This window comes from Morchella importuna (genome assembly GCF_003444635.1).
Source record: "Morchella importuna strain M04M26 chromosome Unknown Morimp01GS040, whole genome shotgun sequence".
NCBI lineage: Eukaryota > Fungi > Ascomycota > Pezizomycetes > Pezizales > Morchellaceae > Morchella > Morchella importuna.
Window position 1 is genome coordinate 53,125 of NW_025763437.1, and position 22,233 is coordinate 75,357.

General features: G+C 47.1%; 7 protein-coding genes across 7 annotated transcripts; 6 read left to right on the forward strand and 1 right to left on the reverse strand.

Moving 5' to 3' along the window:
• Window positions 1–1,862: 1,862 nt before the first annotated feature.
• LAJ45_09905 (uncharacterized protein) lies at window positions 1,863–2,837 on the forward strand (the record flags this gene model as incomplete). The annotated part of the gene is made up of 5 exons (XM_046119436.1): window positions 1,863–1,865; window positions 2,142–2,187; window positions 2,271–2,469; window positions 2,537–2,560; window positions 2,612–2,837. 5 exons carry the CDS (start codon window positions 1,863–1,865, stop codon window positions 2,835–2,837), a joined length of 498 nt encoding a protein of 165 aa, XP_045967287.1.
• A 1,830-nt stretch (window positions 2,838–4,667) lies between these two features.
• LAJ45_09906 (uncharacterized protein) lies at window positions 4,668–6,317 on the reverse strand (the record flags this gene model as incomplete). Its single annotated transcript, XM_046119437.1, has 3 exons — window positions 4,668–4,847; window positions 4,908–5,681; window positions 5,745–6,317. 3 exons carry the CDS (start codon window positions 6,315–6,317, stop codon window positions 4,668–4,670), a joined length of 1,527 nt encoding a protein of 508 aa, XP_045967288.1.
• A 619-nt stretch (window positions 6,318–6,936) lies between these two features.
• Window positions 6,937–7,681, forward strand: LAJ45_09907 (uncharacterized protein; the record flags this gene model as incomplete). Its single annotated transcript, XM_046119438.1, has 3 exons — window positions 6,937–6,986; window positions 7,424–7,442; window positions 7,496–7,681. The coding sequence occupies 3 exons, from the start codon at window positions 6,937–6,939 to the stop codon at window positions 7,679–7,681; spliced, it is 255 nt and encodes an 84-aa protein (XP_045967289.1).
• Window positions 7,682–9,785: 2,104 nt separating this feature from the next.
• LAJ45_09908 (uncharacterized protein) lies at window positions 9,786–12,611 on the forward strand (the record flags this gene model as incomplete). Its single annotated transcript, XM_046119439.1, has 11 exons — window positions 9,786–9,867; window positions 9,926–9,967; window positions 10,051–10,158; window positions 10,216–10,298; window positions 10,374–10,405; window positions 10,473–10,657; window positions 10,725–10,841; window positions 10,959–11,344; window positions 11,400–11,660; window positions 11,722–11,910; window positions 11,961–12,611. The coding sequence occupies 11 exons, from the start codon at window positions 9,786–9,788 to the stop codon at window positions 12,609–12,611; spliced, it is 2,136 nt and encodes a 711-aa protein (XP_045967290.1).
• Window positions 12,612–13,108: 497 nt separating this feature from the next.
• LAJ45_09909 (uncharacterized protein) lies at window positions 13,109–15,599 on the forward strand (the record flags this gene model as incomplete). Its single annotated transcript, XM_046119440.1, has 2 exons — window positions 13,109–13,792; window positions 13,848–15,599. 2 exons carry the CDS (start codon window positions 13,109–13,111, stop codon window positions 15,597–15,599), a joined length of 2,436 nt encoding a protein of 811 aa, XP_045967291.1.
• A 1,643-nt stretch (window positions 15,600–17,242) lies between these two features.
• On the forward strand, window positions 17,243–19,263 carry LAJ45_09910 (uncharacterized protein; the record flags this gene model as incomplete). The annotated part of the gene is made up of 8 exons (XM_046119441.1): window positions 17,243–17,550; window positions 17,617–17,719; window positions 17,786–17,840; window positions 17,888–18,383; window positions 18,440–18,860; window positions 18,929–19,024; window positions 19,088–19,188; window positions 19,239–19,263. 8 exons carry the CDS (start codon window positions 17,243–17,245, stop codon window positions 19,261–19,263), a joined length of 1,605 nt encoding a protein of 534 aa, XP_045967292.1.
• A 1,266-nt stretch (window positions 19,264–20,529) lies between these two features.
• On the forward strand, window positions 20,530–21,850 carry LAJ45_09911 (uncharacterized protein; the record flags this gene model as incomplete). Its single annotated transcript, XM_046119442.1, has 2 exons — window positions 20,530–20,623; window positions 20,703–21,850. 2 exons carry the CDS (start codon window positions 20,530–20,532, stop codon window positions 21,848–21,850), a joined length of 1,242 nt encoding a protein of 413 aa, XP_045967293.1.
• Between the last annotated feature and the right edge of the window lie 383 nt (window positions 21,851–22,233).

Consider the following 22,233-nt stretch of genomic DNA (forward strand, 5'->3'; position numbering starts at 1 on the left):
GAGTTGTGTCGGAGGTAAGGGACGTTTTTATAAATGTCGTAGGAACTCTGATAACATCCTATACACGAAGATTTAATCATGAAGTTCAATCATGGAGATTATGTAGTATTTCGTCAAGGATAAGAAACAGACGATCTGTTGTAAGCACAGGATATCACTCGTTCATGCCAAGACTCCCCATGGATTTAAAAATCTGTATATATGTAATCTTTGGAACCGTGTCATCCTTGACTGGAGCTTCGTCTACCATACATGTAGTTAATACAGTATAGCTCTTCTATAATGACACCATCAAGAGCGATCGCCCCATAAGGGTACTGGCTATCCACCTATATTTTTATTTTTGTAGGGCTAGGAAACTACATACTAATTCTTCCCGCCTATTTGGTTATATACTCGCCACATGAGGCAATATTCCGCTTGAATGTACTTTAAGGTTATAATGCTTTCCTCTCGACTGGTTAATTTCTCAAGATACATACAATACCAAAAAAAAAGGGTATGGATTCGCTACGTTATTCCCGTTAATGAGCTTATAGTAATGCAGTAAGAATGCGGCATTACTACGGTATTCTTTTTGTGATGCCGGTTTAATTCCGTATTATTCACTGAATCCCGCAGTCATACAGTACCGATTTCACCCCGTTTTTCGTACTGTAGCTACACAACTTTTACGGATGAGATGGTTGTCGCTGGTTATTAATGCTCGTAATGTGTCTCCGATACCAGTGGCCGGTGTACTACGACCTACATAAATTCTAATAAAAATTAGATATCGATAGTAATCTCTGTTTCACAACATTCTGTAAGCCCCTGATAATAGCAGTGCGTATGTGTTCCTCCACAAGGGTGGACAAGTGATGATAGGTGCTAATTATATTGGCCATCGGACATGAAATTAAGCCGTTGGATCGCTTCTTGGAACGTGGCAGATTTGTCTGCACATCAAATACAAATTAATGACTCCTACGTAAGCCCCATTGTTGTAACAGCGCGAGCTGATTGTTATTTGCAGTCACACCCAAAAAAATAATCCTAGATAAGTAACGATCCTGCTGTTTCAGAAGCAGGAATATTGAAGAGTTGTCCTTCGATATATCTCTGCGCGGTACAGCATTGCCTCCAGCTAGAAGTATATATACGGGGTCGAGTTTCGAGTGGCATAAGCTCCGGCCTTTCCGAATTGCTTGAGCTGACAGATCTAGAGTGAAAAGCTTTTTGGGAACCTGAGTGTTATCTTCTAAACCTAACCCACAGCCGTTTTTCCGACTCAAATCCTGGAGATGTCTCAGACGTTAAAGACAAGCATTGCACTGCCACACTTATATGGCCAGGATCGGTCTAGCTGCATGCAGCTGCATCCCTTGTCCAACCATTGGAGCCTCCCAGGGCAGAGTGTTCATCTAGGCCCGGTCTGGTTTCCAGCCCTCTTGATAGAAGCAGAATCGGGAGCCGCAGAAATGCTAGACAAAAGGCCACCACCTCCGGATGGAAAATGACATAGATGCATGGACGTTGTTAGTGTCAAGACTCAAGACAAGATATACCAAGCATTGGCGGCAGATGTACGCGTAATCTAGCTTGGAGGGATCATGATGTGCAGGTTCAGCTCAACTTCCTTAGACGAGAGCAATTAAGCGTGTCTACTCTATTTCAAGATAGAATAAACGGTTATGAGATAGATCGCGATGGCGCTTGGATATCTCGGGAGCCTGTGCAGAGGCACAGTTAGAGTAGTTCCGGGAGTGTAGGTACTCTTGAGGGATGATGAGACAGGTGTCGGAGAAGCTAGAACAGTGCTGGGAAACACTCGCCGAAGAAAGTTTGAATCGGGCGGGAAGGGGGGGAGGGGTGGAAGAGAAATGGTAAAACACTTGAGCTATCGCTGACAAGCTGCTCTTCCACGTCATTCCTGGGTTGTCGAGCTGGTAGAGTAGAGTAACAAACAGTGCTGTGTAGGGACATACATGTATGGGTGCATGTAGAGTAAGTACATGTATGTACGCCATTACCGTGGGTGATCATGTTGGAGGCGTCTGCCATTGCATAGCCTGTGAAAAAAACATCTATGCACGATCCAATCACATTGTGCGACCAGAGCACGAGCAATTTTTCCCATCTGTGCTGGCGCGTGTCGATAGGGACCCTGGCAGCTCATTCATAAAGAATCGGATCTTCTACATAAGTGTATCTCTCCCTAGATCTCTATCTTCTCCCTTGTGCAGTCTGGTTCCCTCGTGCCCCATCAGCTTAATTAACAGCTCTTGCAGTCTCCTTCTCAAACCTTAGCGCAACCAAACCTCTCAACCCAACCCCCTCTACCTCAACTCTGAATTATGAAGAATCTCACATTTTCGCTCCTCTTCACAATAATCCTTCTGTCAATAACAGCCAGAGCCGGTCAAAACTTTGGAAGCGAGGTCTGCAAAACCACCTCGTGCTACGGGGTTATCCTCATCGCCGCAAGCTGTAATTACACGCTCGACATAGCACAGGAAATCACTGCAGCGGAAGCATATTGTACATGTCATAACAGTAATTTTACTGCCTCAATCGAGCCGTATGTATCCCTTTCCCCCTGCGCGCAAACTCCTTGCTAAATCAAATCAAGATGTCTCGAATGTATGGAACCATACAACATCGCAATCTACAAGGAGAGTACTTGGGAGCGCCTATGCCCTAATCTTCTCGAAGACGATGACGATGACGATGACAACGATAGCGACGGCCAAGCGCAAAGAAACGCTTCCCCGAGAAGTATTGATGCACATAAATTATCCACTACGGGGGCGCTTATTGTAGTAGCCGGAATGGTTTTTTCGGGGATGGCACTCTGAGAAGTGCGAATACCGGCGCGGCACTCTTGGCTTAATTATTGGCCCGGAATTTTTGCTTATTTGTTTATTTTTTGTTTTACTAGCGCGGCGGTGTCTTCTTATTCTTTACTACATTTATTTCGGCAGCGGCGCACAAGGATTGCAGTTACAGGTTTTTTTTTTTCGTTCGGGGTCGATCCTTCCAAATTTCATGAGTGATCTTTAGATATCACAGGCTTATGACTAACGCAGCATAATTGTTTATTATTTCTTTTGTTTAGAAACGATTTTTGGATTGTACGTAGCAGTATGATTAAACTTTGACGAAGATTATAATAGTATATATATTTGTAGTTTATCAACTGCACAATTATTTATATACAAACTTGACTAGAAGTGCGTAAAGGTTATAGAGATTGAAGATATAATGATGGCCACTGCAGCTGTCCAAACCCACGCGTGTCAAGACCTACGTGTACTTAAATACATGGACGTATCTATCACAAGTGAACCATAAATTAAAACTTTCGATCCTTTAGGACTTTATAGCTCCCACGCACAGACTACGGCGTAACATGATATGGGCCGACAAAACACAGCACGATTTGCATTACACCAATAAATTGATTCGGCGAGTGCAAGGTGAGCAGACTTCAACGCTGCATTGGTGTACATCAAAAGACCACCAACTAATAGGAAGACAACTAAACCCCTGGGCTCATACACTCACCGGTATCGATCACTCTGTTCTTTCTCTTTCTCTCGTATACATCTAATAAGTATATAATTATAACCTGCATATGCAATGTGCTTTTATAGTCTTCTGATTGGTTCATTGAGAGATGTTTTTGTTTCACTTGAAACATGTTGTGTTGGATATTAACATAGGGTATTGTGCTGAGTGGTGTTAGAGTATTAATAGGGTTTCTACTGGTTCTGGGAATCGATAGTAGTTCGATTTTAGCGGCTTGGTGGCTGTTAAAGGGATATACCTGTAGTTTTAACTGGAGAAATTGTCTGACCTATCCGTTGATATATGGGGATAATATATCAGAAAAGGCACATATTGACCAGAGCAGATCTAGATATAGTGATGGACTTTGCCTGCCAGGTAAATAGAGAAATAAGCCGCAAAGCGGTTTGCCTGTATATTGGACTGATTGATATACATATAGTACCGGCCGAAGGCCGGAAACTACTTGTATAGCTATATAGCTCCATATTCCCCAGCTTTACTTATACTGACTTATGACTCTCAAAGTAGTGATCTACAAGTGCAGCCTGAGATTCCGAAGGCAAGTCTCCCCATCTCATGAAGCTTACCACATCAGTATAACTGATATACAATCTAACTTATAATTATAGATCCCCCTGCCCGCGACATCCGAGTGATCCTTCATGCCCCATGCCAAGCGCTTAAGCCCCTACAGCGCGGATCCTTGGCATGCATGCAGCCGTAGATCGTGAGGAGTGAGGAGCTCACCACTACCGATGACAACATAATTTGCAACGTCTCTAAATGGCCATCAATGGGCCTCCTAGGCCTGCTTTCTGGCCGTTTACTTCTCAAGTATGGCTCTATCAAGATATTCAAGTGGATAGAGGAGGGAACGAAACTTGAGTTGGGTCATCTGATCATATCATTAAGCCATTACATCTAGATCTAGCTGGTAGGTTTCAACACGACCGCTCTCTAAGAACAAGGCTCTAACAAGCAGTAAAGCTCAGGCTCAAAACAAAAAAATAAAACTGATGAAAAAATTGCAACCCAAACGCACAAAACTCCATTAAAGGATAACTCGGCCAGACAAAAAAAGAAAAGATTTTACGATGCTCTCACATTGGAAAGCCCTAATTCGGGAACCGTCTCTTCTCCAACAATAATGCCCCAGAAGGCCCAGACTTCTGGAACCCTTCAGAGGCGGAATAGATCTTGTTTCCCCGAAGCCATGTTTCGACGACCTTGCCTTTGAGGGTCTTGTTCTCGTAGGGGGTGACTTTGTTTTTGAATTTCATGTCGTTGGTGGTAACCTATAGAAAAGTGTTAGTTGATTGTCGTCAGAAAATATTTAGGGGTAAAGGGCAACAAACAGTAAACTCTGCTTCGGGGTCAAAAACGCAGATATCCGCATCCCAGCCAACCTCCAACGCGCCCTTCTTTCCCAACAAACCGACCTGCTTTGCTGTCTTATAGCTGGTCCATTCCGCACATTGGACCAAGGATACATCTCTCTTCTGTCCTTCGGTCCATAGGATACTGAGTCCCAACCCTACAGTTGAGATTCCACCCCATGCCTTGAAGAAATCACCATCGCCGCCGTTGTCTTTCAACATCTTTAAATCAGGTGTGCATGGTGAGTGGTCAGAGACAACCGTCTCTACCAATCCCTCCTTGAGCGCATCCCAGAGGAACTCGCGGTTGGTACCTTCACGGATAGGAGGGCAGCACTTATGTCTGGTATCCCCATCCTCGATCTCTTCGGCCGCAAGCGTAAGGTAGTGGAAACAGGTTTCCGCGGTTAGTTTTATTCCGCATTCCCTAGCCTTGCGGACAAGTGGGATCCCTTCCGCAGCGGAAAGGTGCACGATGTGAAGTTGTAACTCAGGCGCTACATGTGCAAGTGAGAGGATCTCCTCGATAGCGTATGTCTCGAAAGCAGGAGGGCGCGAGGCAAGGAAGGTGGAGTACGATTCGAGGGGTCCAGCAGGAGCGAGTGGGGGATCGCTGTGGAGAACAGAGTCTCCGAGAGATAGTGAGAGGGGTGGGAGCATCTCGGCGTGGAACATTAATGTTGTTGGTGACTTTGACAGGGTCTTCATCGCAATCGATACATCTTCCGCGCTGACGCAGGGGAATTCTTCAACCTATTGATTTATCGGTATTAGCTAACATGAAATAGACGGTTGGTAAGATTGCGTCAGACTTACACCAGAGTCAATAAGGAAACACTTGAAGCCTCTCACCCCAGCTTCAACAAGAGGAATTAGATGATCCTGGTTTCCTGGGATAACACCGCCATAAAATCCAACGTCCACCCAGCACTGTCCTTCTGCTGCTTGCTTCTTCAACTCAAGATTCTCCACCGTAGTAGTTGGGGGAATTGCATTCAGTGGCATGTCAATGACGGTAGTGACACCACCAAATGCTGCAGCTTTGGTTCCGGTTTCAAAGCCTTCCCACTCGGTCCTCCAACCGGGTTCGTTGAGATGCACATGTGCGTCCACGAGACCCGGCATGATTACAAGAGGAGAGTAGTCATGGTATTGGGTCCCTGACGGGAATGAACTACGCGGGAGGACAGAGGTATGGATTCGAAGAATTTTACCAGTGGTGGGGGAGATCAGAATAGTTGCAGGTGTGAGTGTTCCGGAAACAACGGCACGTGAGGAACAGAGAACTGTTGAAAGTTCCTGAGGAGTGGTGAGCTCGTAGATGCTGAGGTCCAGCTCTGTGGGTAGTGTTGATAGTGGTGCAATCGGGGTTTCAAGATGGGGCGCCATTATGAAAAATCTTGTTGATATGTGATGTGGAAAGTGGGATACAAGAGAAGATATGGAGGTCTATATATCTTATCGAGAGATGGAGGAGCAGGAAGAGGACCAAGGAAGATAGAAGGGAAGAAACCAGAGGGGGAAATGGAGATTTAAAGGAAATACTCTGGCGAAGCCCCCCGGGGTAATCATTTTGATCTAATTCCAGGGTATTCCCCTTGTGCTAAGAAAAGATCTCACTGATAACAAAAACTACATGTAGTCTGGCCGATAAGCTAACACCCAGAACTCTCTCCACCCGGACACATTCCTAACCGCATTAGACCCTCTAAGCTCCCCCTAAACCCACCGCACACCCTTCCTAGGGACACCAGTTAACCGAAAAAAATATTTCCAGGGTCCACGATTCTTCCAGAACAAAGCAAAGGCGAAAAAAGAGAAAAAATCAGCCATCAAAAGCTAATTCTCACCTAGCTTCACTAGGGCCCTAATCTAAGCAGACTAGCCCGATACGGCTAGCCAAGACAGCATTAGCAGGAAGGGTCTTCGTCCCTTGAACCCGCGATCCATGGTTGTCAGATGCACTTCCCGAAAAAGAATCGGGATGTAACGGGAATGCAGGCCAGAGATGGAGTCCTCTGTGCAGGATAAAATAGAGTATCAGACCTACCACAGAGTGTAAAGTACATGCCAATCTGCGTGTAGCCACCAAAGGAAGTCGTACCGTATGTACCTCCGCTCCAATTCAGTGATCAGCTATCTCTCCTCTCTAGCTATCTCTATCTATCTGCAGGCGTGCGGACAGAAGGGAAGGGAAGGGAAGGAAGGGGAAGTTGGTGCTGATGCCGATGGTCGTTTAACCTTTGAGGTTATCGATAAGATAAGGAACGTCACCAATCGGTTATGGATGCCGCAACCGGCCGATTTACCCCTAGATAGCCGGGGAACACCGTATTGCAATTACTTCAGTTTCTGGATTATATAGACCTGGCCTGCTACAGACCCGCGAATTATAATTTGACTGCTGTAGAGGACAGTAGGTACATGTGCCTGCATATGTGAAAACATCATCTTGGTTCATTCGTGCGACAAAGTGGACACCTTTACCTTCACAGAATAATCTACACCTGGGAGGTACCTGAGCCCGAAGTCCTGATTCATCACAGCCTCCTAATACCCACAAACAGCACCTCATAACCGCACACCGCATGGTATCGTATGATTTAGGAGCAAATGACCACAGCGCTCGCCTCCGCCCGCAGCCAGTGGGTCGTGTGAGGATTACTCGATCGATTTCCATTACTCGAGAGAAACTCTCCGGAGGTTTCTATTACTCGAGAGGAACTGCGGGCCCAGACTCTATCCTTACGTAATCGCCAACTGTGGCTAGCTGAGTCTCGGGAGAAAGCTTGTTCTCCCCCGGCGGCGTTTGAGCGCGTGGGTTAGGGTTATTATGGCCGTCGGGACTCGAGGTAGTGCTGGAGATTACCCGCCGTCGATGGGCGGTGGGTGCCTGCCAGTGGGTAAAACGGAGCTCTATAAGCGGATACGAGCCCCGCAAGACACCCAGGCTTAGTGTCGACGTACAGTTGCACCTACGGCCAGTACTGGTCTCACGGCGGGCCTTATCGACTATCTTGCAGGGGGGTAAATACAAATTACTCGAGCAGATCACTCCGAACCTCTGAGTTCAGGATTCAGGATTCAAACGTCATAGTCGATCGTCACTCCGCCGTCACAGAAACCTCGAAACAAAGGAAAACGTTATCACCAAGAGAGTAATCTGCGGGGCGATAGCGAGCAAGCGAGCGAGCTGTCAGATTTTATCTATCGAGAAAACGTTGGCCGGCTGGTGCCCCTGTACGTGTGGGACGAAAAGATAAACACCTGTGCGCGACGGCCGAGTGAGATAGGATGACGGGAGGATGGAGGGCAGTTGCCGGATGTGGTGTTTGATCGACTCCGTGAGATAGGTACAGGGTTAAGGTGATAGGGTCCTATGTAGAATCGATCTTCCGTTTGTGTACCAGGAGGGGAGAGGTATGTATCATTGACCTTGGAGTAACGTGGTACAGTACGCCGGTCAGGAATGTTATCCCAGCGTCATTCTGAGTAATGATTGGCTGCGCGGGCAAGAATACTTAGTAGGAATTGCGTTCTATCTGTACTACGGGTGTAGGAGTACAGCGAAAGCTTGCTATAACGGTACGCTTGGGACCGGAATTTGGTACCGTTATAGAGAGATTACCCTTATATAGGAGGTGCTGGTGCTGAAAGCCAGGCAAAAAGGACCGAGAAGTGCTACCGTTATAGAGAGATTACCCTTATAGAAAGTACCGTTATAGCAAGCTTTCGCTGTAAGTCTGTTGACAGTGAGAACTGTTGCAACCACGGCCGCTGTCAATACATATATGTAGTTGACTTAATTACACGTGTCGCGGGTTACACTGATGACATAAATACCCCAACAGTGCAGCTTTCAACAAACCCAAAGGTTTGAGCCCCCAGCCATATACCTAAGTATTACTCTATGACAAAACCTGTGCTGTGTCGCAACCCATCTTGTACGGCGATGGTCACGAGACAAGACCAGACGATTTAAAGTCTCGTCTCGTATTCTTTAAAGCGAGTCTTGAAAACTCGAGACAATGATCTATATATACGTTTCCTCGGGGTCTCGAGACAACATACGTGTCTATCATTAAATTGTTATCGTAGTCACGCAATACTGCAAAGCCCTCAATTGGTGGAATAAGAATCCCCCATCAAGCTCCTCTGCAGTTTACGGACGTTTTTGAGTGTATCTCAGCGAATAAGACTATGACTGCGCGTGAGGTCTAAACGGCCCCTAGTTGGTGTTGGGCTAAGGGATAAAACATCTAGATTAGTGATAATATATAAAGTGTTTTTTTATAATTGCCTTAAAATAAGATATATGTACATGTAGTCTATACAAGATTGAATAAGCATCAAACACTATTGATTTTTATACCGTAAAATCATCCGCAATCTTACAAAAGTCCAGTAACGTGCGGCACACCCCCCCCCTTAGTCCTGAACTCACCAACTACCAACCACCACCATCGGACCGAGTGATGCCCTATGAGGATCACCAACCTTCGCGTCCCCTTTACCCGCTCTAAATTAACCCGCCTCCATCATCCAACAATCACTCTATTCCCTCTCACTTCAGATGCACGAAAATCATTTCCCCTCCATCCCCTAGCGCTGACCGTTACACCAAGCTGACAAGGATACCATCCCCAACAGCAGCAGCAGCCGAGCCTCAAACTTCGGATGCATCCCACCGAGCCAAGACAAGGCACACACCACCGGTGGAGAGTGCACGCGTAGCTACATACATGTAGTTCAGAAAACACACGTAGAATAACCAGCCTTGATCATATGTGACTTGGAGTATAATCGTAGCTTCCGAAAACCTCTTTCTCCGAGCGCTGGCAGACAAAAACGACAAATATGGAGCCGATATCGCGACAAGTTTCCGCTGCAACGACGACTGGTGGAGGGTCGACGACTGGTGGAGGGTCGACGATGGAGGGTATTTTCCATTACTATTCTACTATTTGGGCCGAAAACATAGCTAACTTGTGCAACAGACCCCGAGTGCAAAACACGTTTCAGCATACCACTCAAAGGAGGTACGTCTATTCTTCTAGCTAGCTAGAAGAAAGTAGCTAGAGTAGCAGTAGCTATATGGTTGGCAGTGGCTGATCTTGTATAGTTGCAGGGCGCGATACTCCGGGTTTGAAATGGCATACGAAGGGCTATACGGAGGAGCAAAAGGGACAGCCGAGGGTGTTGATGATTGATTTTCTGGAGGGCTATAAAGGTATATACCCTGGAGCTGGGAGGTAGTGCAGGGGGTTACTTACTTACAGGGAGATAGATGGCGACGGAAAAGGATTGGAGGAGCGAGTTATCTTCAATGAGATCCATGATCTACCGGTTCTGAAGGCTATGTACAGAGAGGTATATTTGTCTGTTATTATATTTCATATGAGCCTCGTATATAGCAGTTGCACAGCTAACCACAAGTAAATGTAGAACAAGAACCCATCACGAGCTCTTCGAGTTATGTACGACCACCGATATACTCCTTAATAACTCGTCTATAAGCAAACACTAACTAGCCTGATTAAACAGCCACGTACAGAACTCCAGCTGGGCAACCAAATTCCTCATCTATAAATTCCGCATCAAAGATAACGACGAAATCATCGGGTTACAAGAATTCGGCGATTGGCTCTTACAGAAGAAACCGCAACGACGAGCTGGAAAACCACTGTTACTCGGGAAAACATGGAGGACTACATCTGATCCTTGGAGAGGTGCGTACTTGTAAGGAAGGGCGAATAGTTGCAGAGAAAGCTTTTACTAATATTAATTATGATTTAGGAATCACAAAGTGCTCTTTCGGACTGGATTATATGAAACACTATGTCTGTCCCGAAGTAGAACGACAGATAGACAAAGAGTCAAGAATTCTGGGACTGCAAGGCTACGATTCAAATGGTACCGGAAATACACATATAAATACTGGACTCATGCATTTACCTGCAAACCATACGCTGGAGATGACATGAGGCTGATAAAATTTATCAACTCAAAGCTAACACATTCCCCACACAGATAACGCTGCGCACCGCTATAATGTATTCTCGCAAAGGCTGTCTGTTTATGTTCAGTACAACGCCCCCGACCTACAAACCCCGGGCCCTGACATTGTTTCCCCATACCGGGATCTTAACACCCTCGAAGAGCTGTATGACAATGGGAATACAATCATCATATTCGATAATTCATACACACGACATATAGAGCATACACTACTACCTGCCAGAGGGGAGTGGGAGAGCAAGTGGAGGAGATTGCCGTTCGATCCACATGTCAAGGAGATGAACGTAGATGTGGCCGCATTAGGATTGATGAATATCATCATGCAAGATATATTCAAGGCAGTGGCAGATAGTTGGGAATCTCTGCTGGATGCAAGCTGGGAGCATGTTAGTATATTGGTATGATTCTCTGAGCCAGCGATTACTACAAAGGAAGGTGGTTAACATGGAATAGGAGGAGAAAATATATGAGCAACCCGCCGACGAGAGTCGCGCGCCTGAACTCTGGCGAAACTCCGCGCGTTGGCTTAAGTATGAGAAGCTTATGTTCACGCACATCGACGTTGTGAATGATATGCGAAAATATCTTGTCGACATCGACGGTGACCGAAGCGATGAGGGGAAATGGCTCCAGGAGTCTCCAGGGGATTATGCAAGGTTGTTGAATCTGATAGAGGAAGATTTAGTAAAGCGAACCAATAACCTGTCAGAATTGGTGAGTCCTGAAATATGCGATTTTGATCATTATTGCAGTACGTTACTGATAACCATGGTAGATGTATAAATCAGTTGCAATCAGAGACTCCCGGCAGTCGTTGCAGCTAGGCACCAGCATGTGGAGATTATCCTGGGTGACCTTTATCTTCCTTCCTCTCACCTTTATATCCGGTTTCTTTGGTATGAACGTTGACCTCTTCGAGAACAACCCTTCCATAAAATGGTACTTTATAACTACCGTCCCATTTGTAAGTACCATCCACCCCTCCTTTATTCTACACCAACTAACCATTAAAAGATGATATTTGTCCTCCTATCTTGGTACATCCTCAAGCACATCCTCTCTCGGCACCGACAGTCGCCCCAACAACGCGGAATCTACGAAGCCTTCTACATGGATCTCAACAACCGCCGCCCTGACCTCTGGACCCGTCAAGGACCGAGGGATTTCGTACAGCCCGCTACTCGAATCGCAAGATTCAAGTGGTGGTTCATTACCCGCTGGGCAGCAAACAACCGCGCGCAAGTGAGGAATCTAGGAGATGACGAGCCCATCGGTGCCTGGAACCGCATTAAACGCTACCTTGTCTGGCGGTGGACCGACGACCTTCCCTTACTTGACGACCCCAATTTGCTGAATCAGGACGCAGAAATGGGATTGATTGGTAATGTGAATGTTGCGGAGGCGCTTGAAGATACGATGGTGACAGCGATTGGGGCTGGAGCTACTCCTATGATGAGAATGAATTATGAGCAGTCATTAGATCCGGATGGCGACCCGACGCCTGAGGCAATGTTTGAAGGGAGGATTAGTGGTGTTATGGTGGAAGAGAGAAGAGATACAGGAGAGCTGGTTACGGGGGAGAGGGAAGATGAAACAAATACGCTAAAAGTTCCGAATGGAGATACGGGTAGGAGGAGCAATCCGAGCCGCCACGACGACCCATGAGTGATATGATGGCCTCCTTTTTTTTTTTTTTTTTTTTTTTTGGTTAATCTGTTTATTGAAGTATCAGTGGATGATTGGATGTTTGAATAGCGCTCTGTATTATTGTTCATTTTGTAAGTTTGTTTATTGCGGTCGAAATCTTATTTAAGCTTAACTTGTCATGTATTTATGTATCTATGTATCGAGAAAATAAATTCTTAGACAGAGGAGAATTGGTGTGGTCCACGATTCCATTTGTTGCGCCGTAGAGTTCAGACATTATTTGTTCACTCACACGAGGTCACTCGCCTGGACCAGATTAGATTAGATAAGATGCACCATGGGCCAGACCCGATTAGCCCATCAATGATGACTCTTAATTGCTCTTCCCCGTGACTCCGCCACGAAACTACTAAACGCGTCCCCCCGTCGCGACTTTTTTTTTTTCGATTTTCAGCACCGCATCCCTCACACCTCCGAATTGAACCATCCATCGTGTGAAGTCCACCACGATCACCATGCATCGTCCCAAGGTAGCCAAGGTAGTAGCCGACGAAAACACAAAGACTCCGCTCAAACGAACCGCTACACGACTCTACGGCAGCGCCACCACGGACACACTCACGAAGCTCGTCAAGCCGTTCAAATGTCCTGGCTCAGCTCCACAAACCCGTGAGCGTGCACTACCAGCAAGGAAGAAGCGTAAGGTTTCCTACAAGGATCAGGATGGAGGTGATGACGATGGCGAATTCGTGAAAGAGGGCGAGGAGAAGAGAGTTGTGCTGGGGAATTTGGAGAAGAACAAGGCGTTTCCGGTCTTTAAACCCAAGGACAAGGAGACGATGTTCCGACAACGTTTTGCAGTTCCGCTTATCAATAAGAATGCTGGGGGTTATGACGCTCAAAGACCGGCACCGGCATTGGGGATGAGGAAGAGAGCCAATTTCATTGCGAGGCCGCTACACGATCCGAGCGGCGAGTTTTCAATTGTGCTTTATGATCCGACGGTAGATGATAAGAAAGTTGAAATTACAGAGGAAGATGGAGAAGTGAAGATACAAACAGTATCGAAGGTCCACAGAAGCTTGGCAGATATATTAGGGATAAATAAGGATGCAAAGGAAGAGATACCCAAGGTACCTGTGGTCATTGACCCCAGGTTGGCTAAAGTTTTAAGGCCTCATCAGGTCGAGGGTGTAAAGGTTTGTATTTCTGCCAATTGACTATGGTACCCAGGGATGCTGACATTCTTCCTAGTTCTTATACAAGTGTGTTACGGGTATGATCGATCCCAAAGCCAATGGCTGTATCATGGCCGACGAGATGGGTCTCGGGAAAACATTACAATGCATAGCCCTCATGTGGACTTTGCTCAAACAATCTCCGGAGCCCGGAAAGTCAACCATTCAAAAATGTGTCATCGCATGTCCTTCATCACTAGTCCGCAATTGGGCCAACGAATTGGTCAAGTGGCTCGGAAAGGATACAGTCACCCCGTTTGCAATTGACGGTAAAGCATCAAAAGCCGAGCTTACAGCACAATTAAAGCAATGGGCAATCGCCAGTGGCAGAAGTGTAGTAAGGCCTGTTTTGATAGTAAGTTACGAGACGCTACGTCTGAATGCTGGCGAGCTCGCGGGGGTACCTATTGGACTTTTGCTTTGTGACGAAGGACATCGGCTGAAGAACGGAGAGAGTCAAACCTTCACCGCTTTAACTGCTCTTAATGTCGATAGGCGAGTTATCTTATCTGGAACGCCTATCCAAAACGATTTATCTGAATACTTTTCCCTCCTCAATTTTGCCAACCCTAATCTTCTTGGCACTCGTCTGGACTTCCGCAAGAAGTACGAACTGCCTATTCTACGTGGTCGTGATGCCGATGGTACCGAGGAAGAACGCAAAAAGGGCGATGAATGCCTTAAGGATCTTGCTGATCTCGTCAATAAGTTTATCATCCGTCGAACTAACGATATCCTGTCGAAATATCTTCCCGTCAAGTACGAGCATGTCGTATTCTGCAAACTTGCACCTTTCCAGGAGGCGCTATACAAATACTTTATTACCTCACCTGAAATTAAAAGTCTACTTAGAGGTAAAGGTTCCCAACCTCTTAAGGCTATCGGCCTACTTAAAAAGCTATGTAACCATCCCGACCTATTGGATCTCCCCGACGATCTTCCGGGGTGCGAGAATTTATTTCCAGAGGATTATATCCCCAAGGACGCCAGGAGTAGCCGAGACCGTGAGGTCAAGACATGGTATTCCGGAAAGATGGTAGTTCTAGACCGAATGCTTGCCCGTATTCGCCAAGACACAAATGATAAAATCGTCCTCATCAGTAATTATACCCAAACCCTTGATATTTTTGAAAAACTTTGCCGCAGCCGAGGTTACGGTTCTCTCCGACTTGACGGCTCAATGAATGTCAATAAGCGCCAAAAGCTCGTTGACAAATTCAACAATCCCGAAGGTGAAGAATTCGTTTTTCTTCTTTCGTCCAAAGCTGGTGGATGCGGTCTCAACCTTATCGGTGCCAACCGCTTGGTCCTCTTCGATCCAGATTGGAACCCCGCAGCTGACCAGCAGGCGCTGGCTCGTGTTTGGCGTGATGGGCAGAAGAAGGACTGTTTCGTATACCGGTTCATCGCAACTGGTACCATTGAGGAGAAGATCTTCCAGAGACAGTCACACAAGCAATCACTCTCATCGTGCGTTGTTGATGGGGGTGAGGATGTGGAACGCCATTTCACACTTGATTCGTTGAAGGAGTTATTCCTGTTCCACCCGGACACAAATAGTAACACGCACGATACATTTAAGTGCAAAAGATGCAAGGACTGGAGACAATTTATTAAAGCGCCGGCCATGCTCTATGGCGATACGAGCACCTGGAACCATTTTAGTGATACCAAAGGAGGCGGTTTGGAGAGGATTCAGGATCTGTTATTGAGACAGGAAAGTGGGGAAGGGATCGTCAGCAGCTGCTTTCAGTATATTTCTCATTAGTTTCTTTTCTTTCTGGCCATTGGGATTCGTTTGTTATTATGGTGTTATTGGTCTTGGTTAATATGGTTATGGTCGTATTGATAAAAGGGAGGCTTTTCTGTTGCTTTCTATTCTGGGATTAGACATTGATATACTCACGATACAATGTGTTTGCGAAATACCTGTCTTACTAGGAGTGATATCCTTGTTATGTTTATGATACTCAATTTTAAATGAAGCGGTGCTTAATCAATTAGTTTCTAATTAGGGCATGCCAGATCGTACTGTAGAGACCGCATAAGGTATTAGAGAGGTGCTCCTTCAATCAAATCCATCTCATATCAACCAGATCATCTAAACTCTGCCAGCGCAGCCCGTCAATTTGAGTCTACACTCCCAATTTCATACCTGTTATCTATAGAATCCTAATCTATACGAACCCAAGTAAACGTACGAGATCGTATGTAGGTCGATTGCCCTGCAGGAATATGTGTTATGTAAGAGACTTCATTCATTAATACAAAAGATTGCCCGTTTTGCACTTTAGCTCACTTCAATCCTAGTAGCTTTGGCTGACCAAATAATGCTGCACTTACAGCCTACCGATATGCCCGGTATTAATAGATCTGCAAGCCATCGAAAGCCCGAAGGGAAAGGTCGTGTGCCATTCAGATTAATGCTCCCGGACTATACCTATATTACCAAACAAATATCAAATTGTAGGTATATAAGTACAAAGTAAAATCAGACACTACCTAGTCCCACAATGATTTTAAAGAAATTCGATATAGTTATCCCTTCTTTGAACTTCTTTGAAGGAGGTCATTTCTCCTATTTATGGCCGTGTATTAAATTTAAAAGCTTCCGGAACTGGCAGTAAGCCCGGGGAAACCTCTTTAACGCCGGCGTCGATTGATCAACTAAATTTTGTGATATTTGCTTTACTGTGTAGTACCACTATCGATTTGATGGTCATCTATAGCTCACAAACTCTTCTAGATTCCGGCATAATCGTGCCTGTCTCTTCCCTGAACACGGGTAGCTACACGGAGCAACCGTTTGAGGGTGACATATTTCCGTGTTAAGCTTTTTCCGCACCGTTTCTCCTTCCGACCTCCTCAATCCAACCGTTATAAGCAACAGGGGAGCTCCTCCAGTAGCAATTAACACCAAGTAGAGCTTAGTGTCAAGAATACACTCTACTATGGCCTCCTTTATTAGGATACATGCTCTCTGGACTCTCAAGTTAGGAAGGTAAGAGCTTGTTACGGTACGGGATGTCATACTACATCCAGTTAAACAGTTCACAACAATTATTAGCATGATCAGCCTCTACCATCCGTACCTCAACAAGAGTCGACATGCTGGAAACATTAGGATTTCGGCATTTCGATAAAGGCTGTCACAACTCCACATCTCACGTTTTGGGAGCTCTCATCCTCCGATTGGTCGCTCCATCTATACCGACCCACTGGATCGCGTATCGCGCCTCCTTTGGCGGGATCATCACCACAGGGATTAAGTTACCGGGCAGGGTGCCACAAAAACACAAGGATCACAGAAAAATCCGCAGGAGAAACGTAAGGACGATAAGGCTATCTCTCTCTCACGGGGAGGGCCCGGCGGGGAAAGGAACAGAGGAAGGATGATTAGTAAAAGCAAAAATGATCCGCTCCCTGCCGAGTCTCACGATCTGGCTGGCTGCATGCAAGCGCCTGAGTAAAAGTAAAACACAACATCCGCGTCATAACATAAAGCCTGCTTCTCCAGCAGCAGCAAAAGGAAAGAGCTCCTCAACACCAAAGCATCACAGCATGGAGAAGTTATCACAGCAATCCTCGCTCAGTGGCGGTAACAGCGGAGGCGGGGAAGAAGGTTACGATGTCGAGTTTGAGAAGAAGCTTGTTAGGAAGCTGGATAGGCATATCATACCCGTGATTATGCTGCTGTATCTTTTCAGTTTTCTTGATAGGTACTGGACTGCTCCCTATTACGATTGTTGTTAAGGGGACAATTGAGTTAATGGCAGCTTCTACAGAGTCAATATCGGGAATGCGAGACTTTACGGTTTAGAGGAGGACCTGGGACTCCATGGGAACCAGTATCAGATCGCGGTATCGATCCTGTTTGTTACTTACCTTGTGAGTCCCTATACATACTTCCCGCATGTTAGTGCAAGAATCTTTGCTCTGATACTGTTACTGTAGCTCTTTGAGATTCCCAGCAACCTCGTGCTGAAGAAATTTACACCCCGCCGCTACAGTAAGTATCTCTATTCTTCCCCGGAACCACAACCACTGACAACATAGTCGCCCTCATCACCTTCATATGGGGTATCATAGCAACTCTAACCGGTCTCGTCCACTCCTACGGCGCCCTCCTCGCTTGCCGCCTCCTCCTCGGCGCCGTCGAAGCCGGGCTCTTCCCCGGCCTCACGGTGTATCTCACCTTCTTCTACAGCAAGCGTGAGCTGGCACTACGCATTGGATACCTCTTTGTCTCCGCTGCACTGGCCGGCGCATGTGGTGGTCTGTTAGCATACCTGATTGGTTTCATGGACGGCGTGCAGGACATGCGAGGTTGGAGGTGGATCTTGATTATTGAAGGGATTCCGACGATCATTCTGGGCATTGCTACGTACTGGTGGTTGGCTGATAGTGTTGAGACCGCCGGGTACCTATCGGAGGAAGAGAAGGCTTTCCTTGTGAAGAGGCGCGGGAGAGAGGTCGCGAATACGACAAGTGCGCAAGCGTTCCACTGGGCGGATGTCAAAAAATGCTTTACGGATTGGAAGTGCTGGGCTTTGTATGTTTCTCCTCTGCCACACTCTGAGACTTTACCAATAACTGACTCTTAGATAGTGCGTTCGCACAGTTCGGGATCGACACTATGCTCTACGGTTTCAGCACTTTCCTACCCACCATCATCAAAGCAATCGGCCATTGGTCCAACCCACAAGTGCAAGCACTAACAATCCCTTGTTACGCTCTCGGTGCAATAACCTACCTCCTCATTGCACGACTGTCAGATGCACACCAGAAGCGCGGTCTCTTCGCGATAATCTTTTGCTGTATCTCCATCATCGGATACGGGATATTGCTATCAGATGCATCCAGCGGCGTGCACTATCTAGGGTGCTTCTTGGTTGCCATGGGACTGTATGTTGCAGTAGGGCTTCCACTGGCATGGCTGCCAAACAATTGCCCTAGGTACGGAAAGAGGACTGCGGCGAGTGGGTTCCAATTGACGGTCGGGAATGCGAGTGGTATCATGGCACCATTTGTGAGTTTCCACCCCTCCTCTACGGTGGTAAATGGATGATAACTAATGGTGATTATGTGGGTTGGTAGATTTATCTTTCGGCAGATAGTCCTAGGTATATCAAGGGGCATGCCGTGTCCCTCTCGATGGTGGGATTTGCGGGCCTCATTTATGCTTTTATGTGGGTACGTAGTATCATCTTCCTTTCTCCTCGCCGTATCCTTTAGCTGAGAATTTGTGCCATGTAGTTCTGGCTCTCGAGACTCAATGCACGCCGCGCACGTGGTGATGAGGACCATCTAGTTGCCGGAATGAGCGAGGAGGATATTGCGGAATTGGGTGATGAGTCGTATGTTACCCCTTTCTTCAGACTTTCTGAGCATGTGCTGATTATTGCAGGCCGAGATATAAATACACGATTTGATGAACGAACGGAGGTACTGTGAGATTTTAGAAATGGACTCGATGCTGTTTTGTTTAATGAGTAGAAGCGGTTATCATCTTTTATTGGTTTTATTGATTTGTATGATTGAATGGCTGTAACTATACCAAGCTTTAGAAATGGAACACGAAGTATTGTAGCACAATCACTGGACAAATGGTACCTGGGAATTGCGTGCTCGGTAGAATTAGAAGCTGATGCATTGTGGAACTACACGACGGTCAGCACATAAATAGCGAGATTAGTTAGAGGCGAAGTACATACGTCCGAAGTACGTACCACCATTCGCGTTAAACGCAATTCACACATTCAATTGGACTCATTCGCAATCAAATCCCACCGCTAAAATCCGTCGAATGTGCAGCTTTAGAGCCATGGACCGAGATGCTCGAGCTGGAGAAAAGGTAGTGGATATTAGAACCCTAACCCTGACAAGCTAGCAGGTACCGTACCTGAACGCCCCTTGGGTACATACGAGATACAAGTACCCAGCAATATTAGACTCATACATACATGACAGACACGAGAATTACATGTAATTGCCGCGCAGGGTTCCAGGGATGATGATGGCCAACGGCTATCTGTAACTGTAGGGATGAGACAGAACTCTACCGCCGTCTAGCTATTGTCTGTCGCTCTGGCGCTCGCTAATGAACTCTAACAGCAATGACACCTGTCAGTACGGGGGGTTTTATTATAGATATAGCAGAAGCACATAGTACTTGTCCCAAGGCTTGATCAGGAGGGGTTTCATGCACTGTTTGGACAGTTTCATAAAAGCCACTTACCTCACGTGCACCCCACTGCTGGCCCATGAGGCTCTCTAGCTCTCGATCTCTGCACTCTCATCCCCCATTGTGCCTATGTCTCTTCTTTCAAGCTCAGGTACGAGAATAACGGTAACTACCTTCATGTACCTCCCACCTGCCCTCCTCCCTCTCCTCCCACATGTCTCGATCCATGTTGTGCATGTGCATGCAGCAGGACAACCCATAACCCATAACGTCCTCCACCACACACACGCACACACAACTAACTGCACACTACACAGCCTTGCTTGCCTACTGCCTCTGCTTGCCTTACTTACGAAGCTTCGGCAGCCGGAGCACTCACAAACCGGTAATCCGATGACTGCTGTAGCAGTAGGGCAAGCCTATCTAGAACACCTTTCTATCTCTACCTCTATCTACCCACGCTGCACTTTCCCCCCCCACCACAACAACCTCGACATAACACCCACCTCAAACAATGAATCCATTTAGGAAGAAGTCCACTGCGCCGGTGTCGACAACTCCTGTGGTAGATGTGCCGCCAGATCTCTGGGGAGATATAATACATCCAGGTATGTGTCTACCATCCATCCAGTTCTCCCCCCCACACATATTCCCCCTCCCAAATTTACCCCGGATTAACAATTACAGCGCCGATCGCCTCTCCGGAAGCTGTGGGGGAGAATCCATGGGCGGATGTACCTCCGAGTACCACTTCACCGCCTCCGTCGGTGGTGTTGTCTCCAGCTAAGCCCCCGTCAACGGTAGCCTCAACCGTGGCTGCCACAACTACCTCTCCCCCGCAACCCAAGGTTGCCCCGCGAAGCCCTCCACCACCTGTAGCTCCCCGCCGTAGATCCCAGATACAGCGGAAAGCTCCAGTGCCGGAGCCGGAGCCCGAGCCGGAGACTGTGGAACCACCAATCGACGATCCCTTCAATACCGACACCTCCGAGCCGGAGACACCACCCCTTAACCCGTTCAATAGGAGCTTTTCGGAACCGCCTGAGCCTGCACCGCCGAAGCAGAGGCAGAGCCTTGATGTTGATGCCTTCAAGCGGCTCATGTTAACGGGTTATGCCGACACTCCGCCAGCAGCTACTACAAAGGACGGATCGTCAACTTCCGAAAGCAGTGGATCTAGATTGTCTATATTCGAGCCTATACTAGAGTCCAAAGGTGGTGAAACGCCACGGAGTAGTGAAGAAGTAGATGTGGAAGGTAGACGGAAACCACCGCCACCAAGGCCTCGCAGGGTGTCTCCCCCGTTGGGGAGGAGTGCGTCGATACGACTATCAGTGCCCCCTCCACCACCGCCGGCTGCTTCGACGCTTACGTCACCTGCCACTTCGCCCCCAATTGGTTCTGTCTCGCCAATTATCAGGACTCCCAGTTCACCACCGCAAGCTACACCGCCGGCCTCGCCGGCGACATCGCTCAAGAAACGGCTGGTTCCTTCACCTCCGGTTTCGCGTCGACAGTCCGTGCGCTCTTCTGTGGAATTGGAGCGACCCTCAACTCCTAATGGTGGGTCGGGGAAAGTGAAACCCCCGCCTCCACCTCCACCAGTGAGGAGGATGAAGAGTACAAACCACAGAACCCATGAACGCACTCCAAGTACCGGGAATATGCCGCCGCCGCCGCCGCCACCTCCGCCGAGAGGCAGGACTGTTAGTGGAAGCACGATAGAAGAGAAAGTGCCGGAAGAGAAGGACATCCTAATAGATCTCCAGAAGCTGCAAAGAGAGGTCGATGAGCTGCGGGGGAAGTATGAGCAGGGCATCGTGATGGTGGAGTAGGTATATAGATACTGTAACTGAGGCACCATGTTGGAGTTCGTGCTGGGCGCGCGGGATGGGTGTGTCCCTCTTTATTTTTCTTTTTTTTATTTATATGGGTTCTATACCTTTTGCAAAGTGGTCTTTCGTTATACCATATCCAAGCTTTCTTAAGTTATTGTGTTTCTTTTTTCTCTTCATTTCATTGCGTTTCGTGGGCTGGTTTGGTGGGTGGGTTGGTTGGTTGATTGCAATTGGTGGTTGGCTGCGAATTTGACCTTTGAGTACTTGTATGGGCAGTATGGTGCGGTAACTATCAGTGATGTAGCGTGGTGTGATGTGATATAGTGATGTGAGATGGTACAGTGATATACATGAATGGAGATAATTTGGCGCTGGTGTGT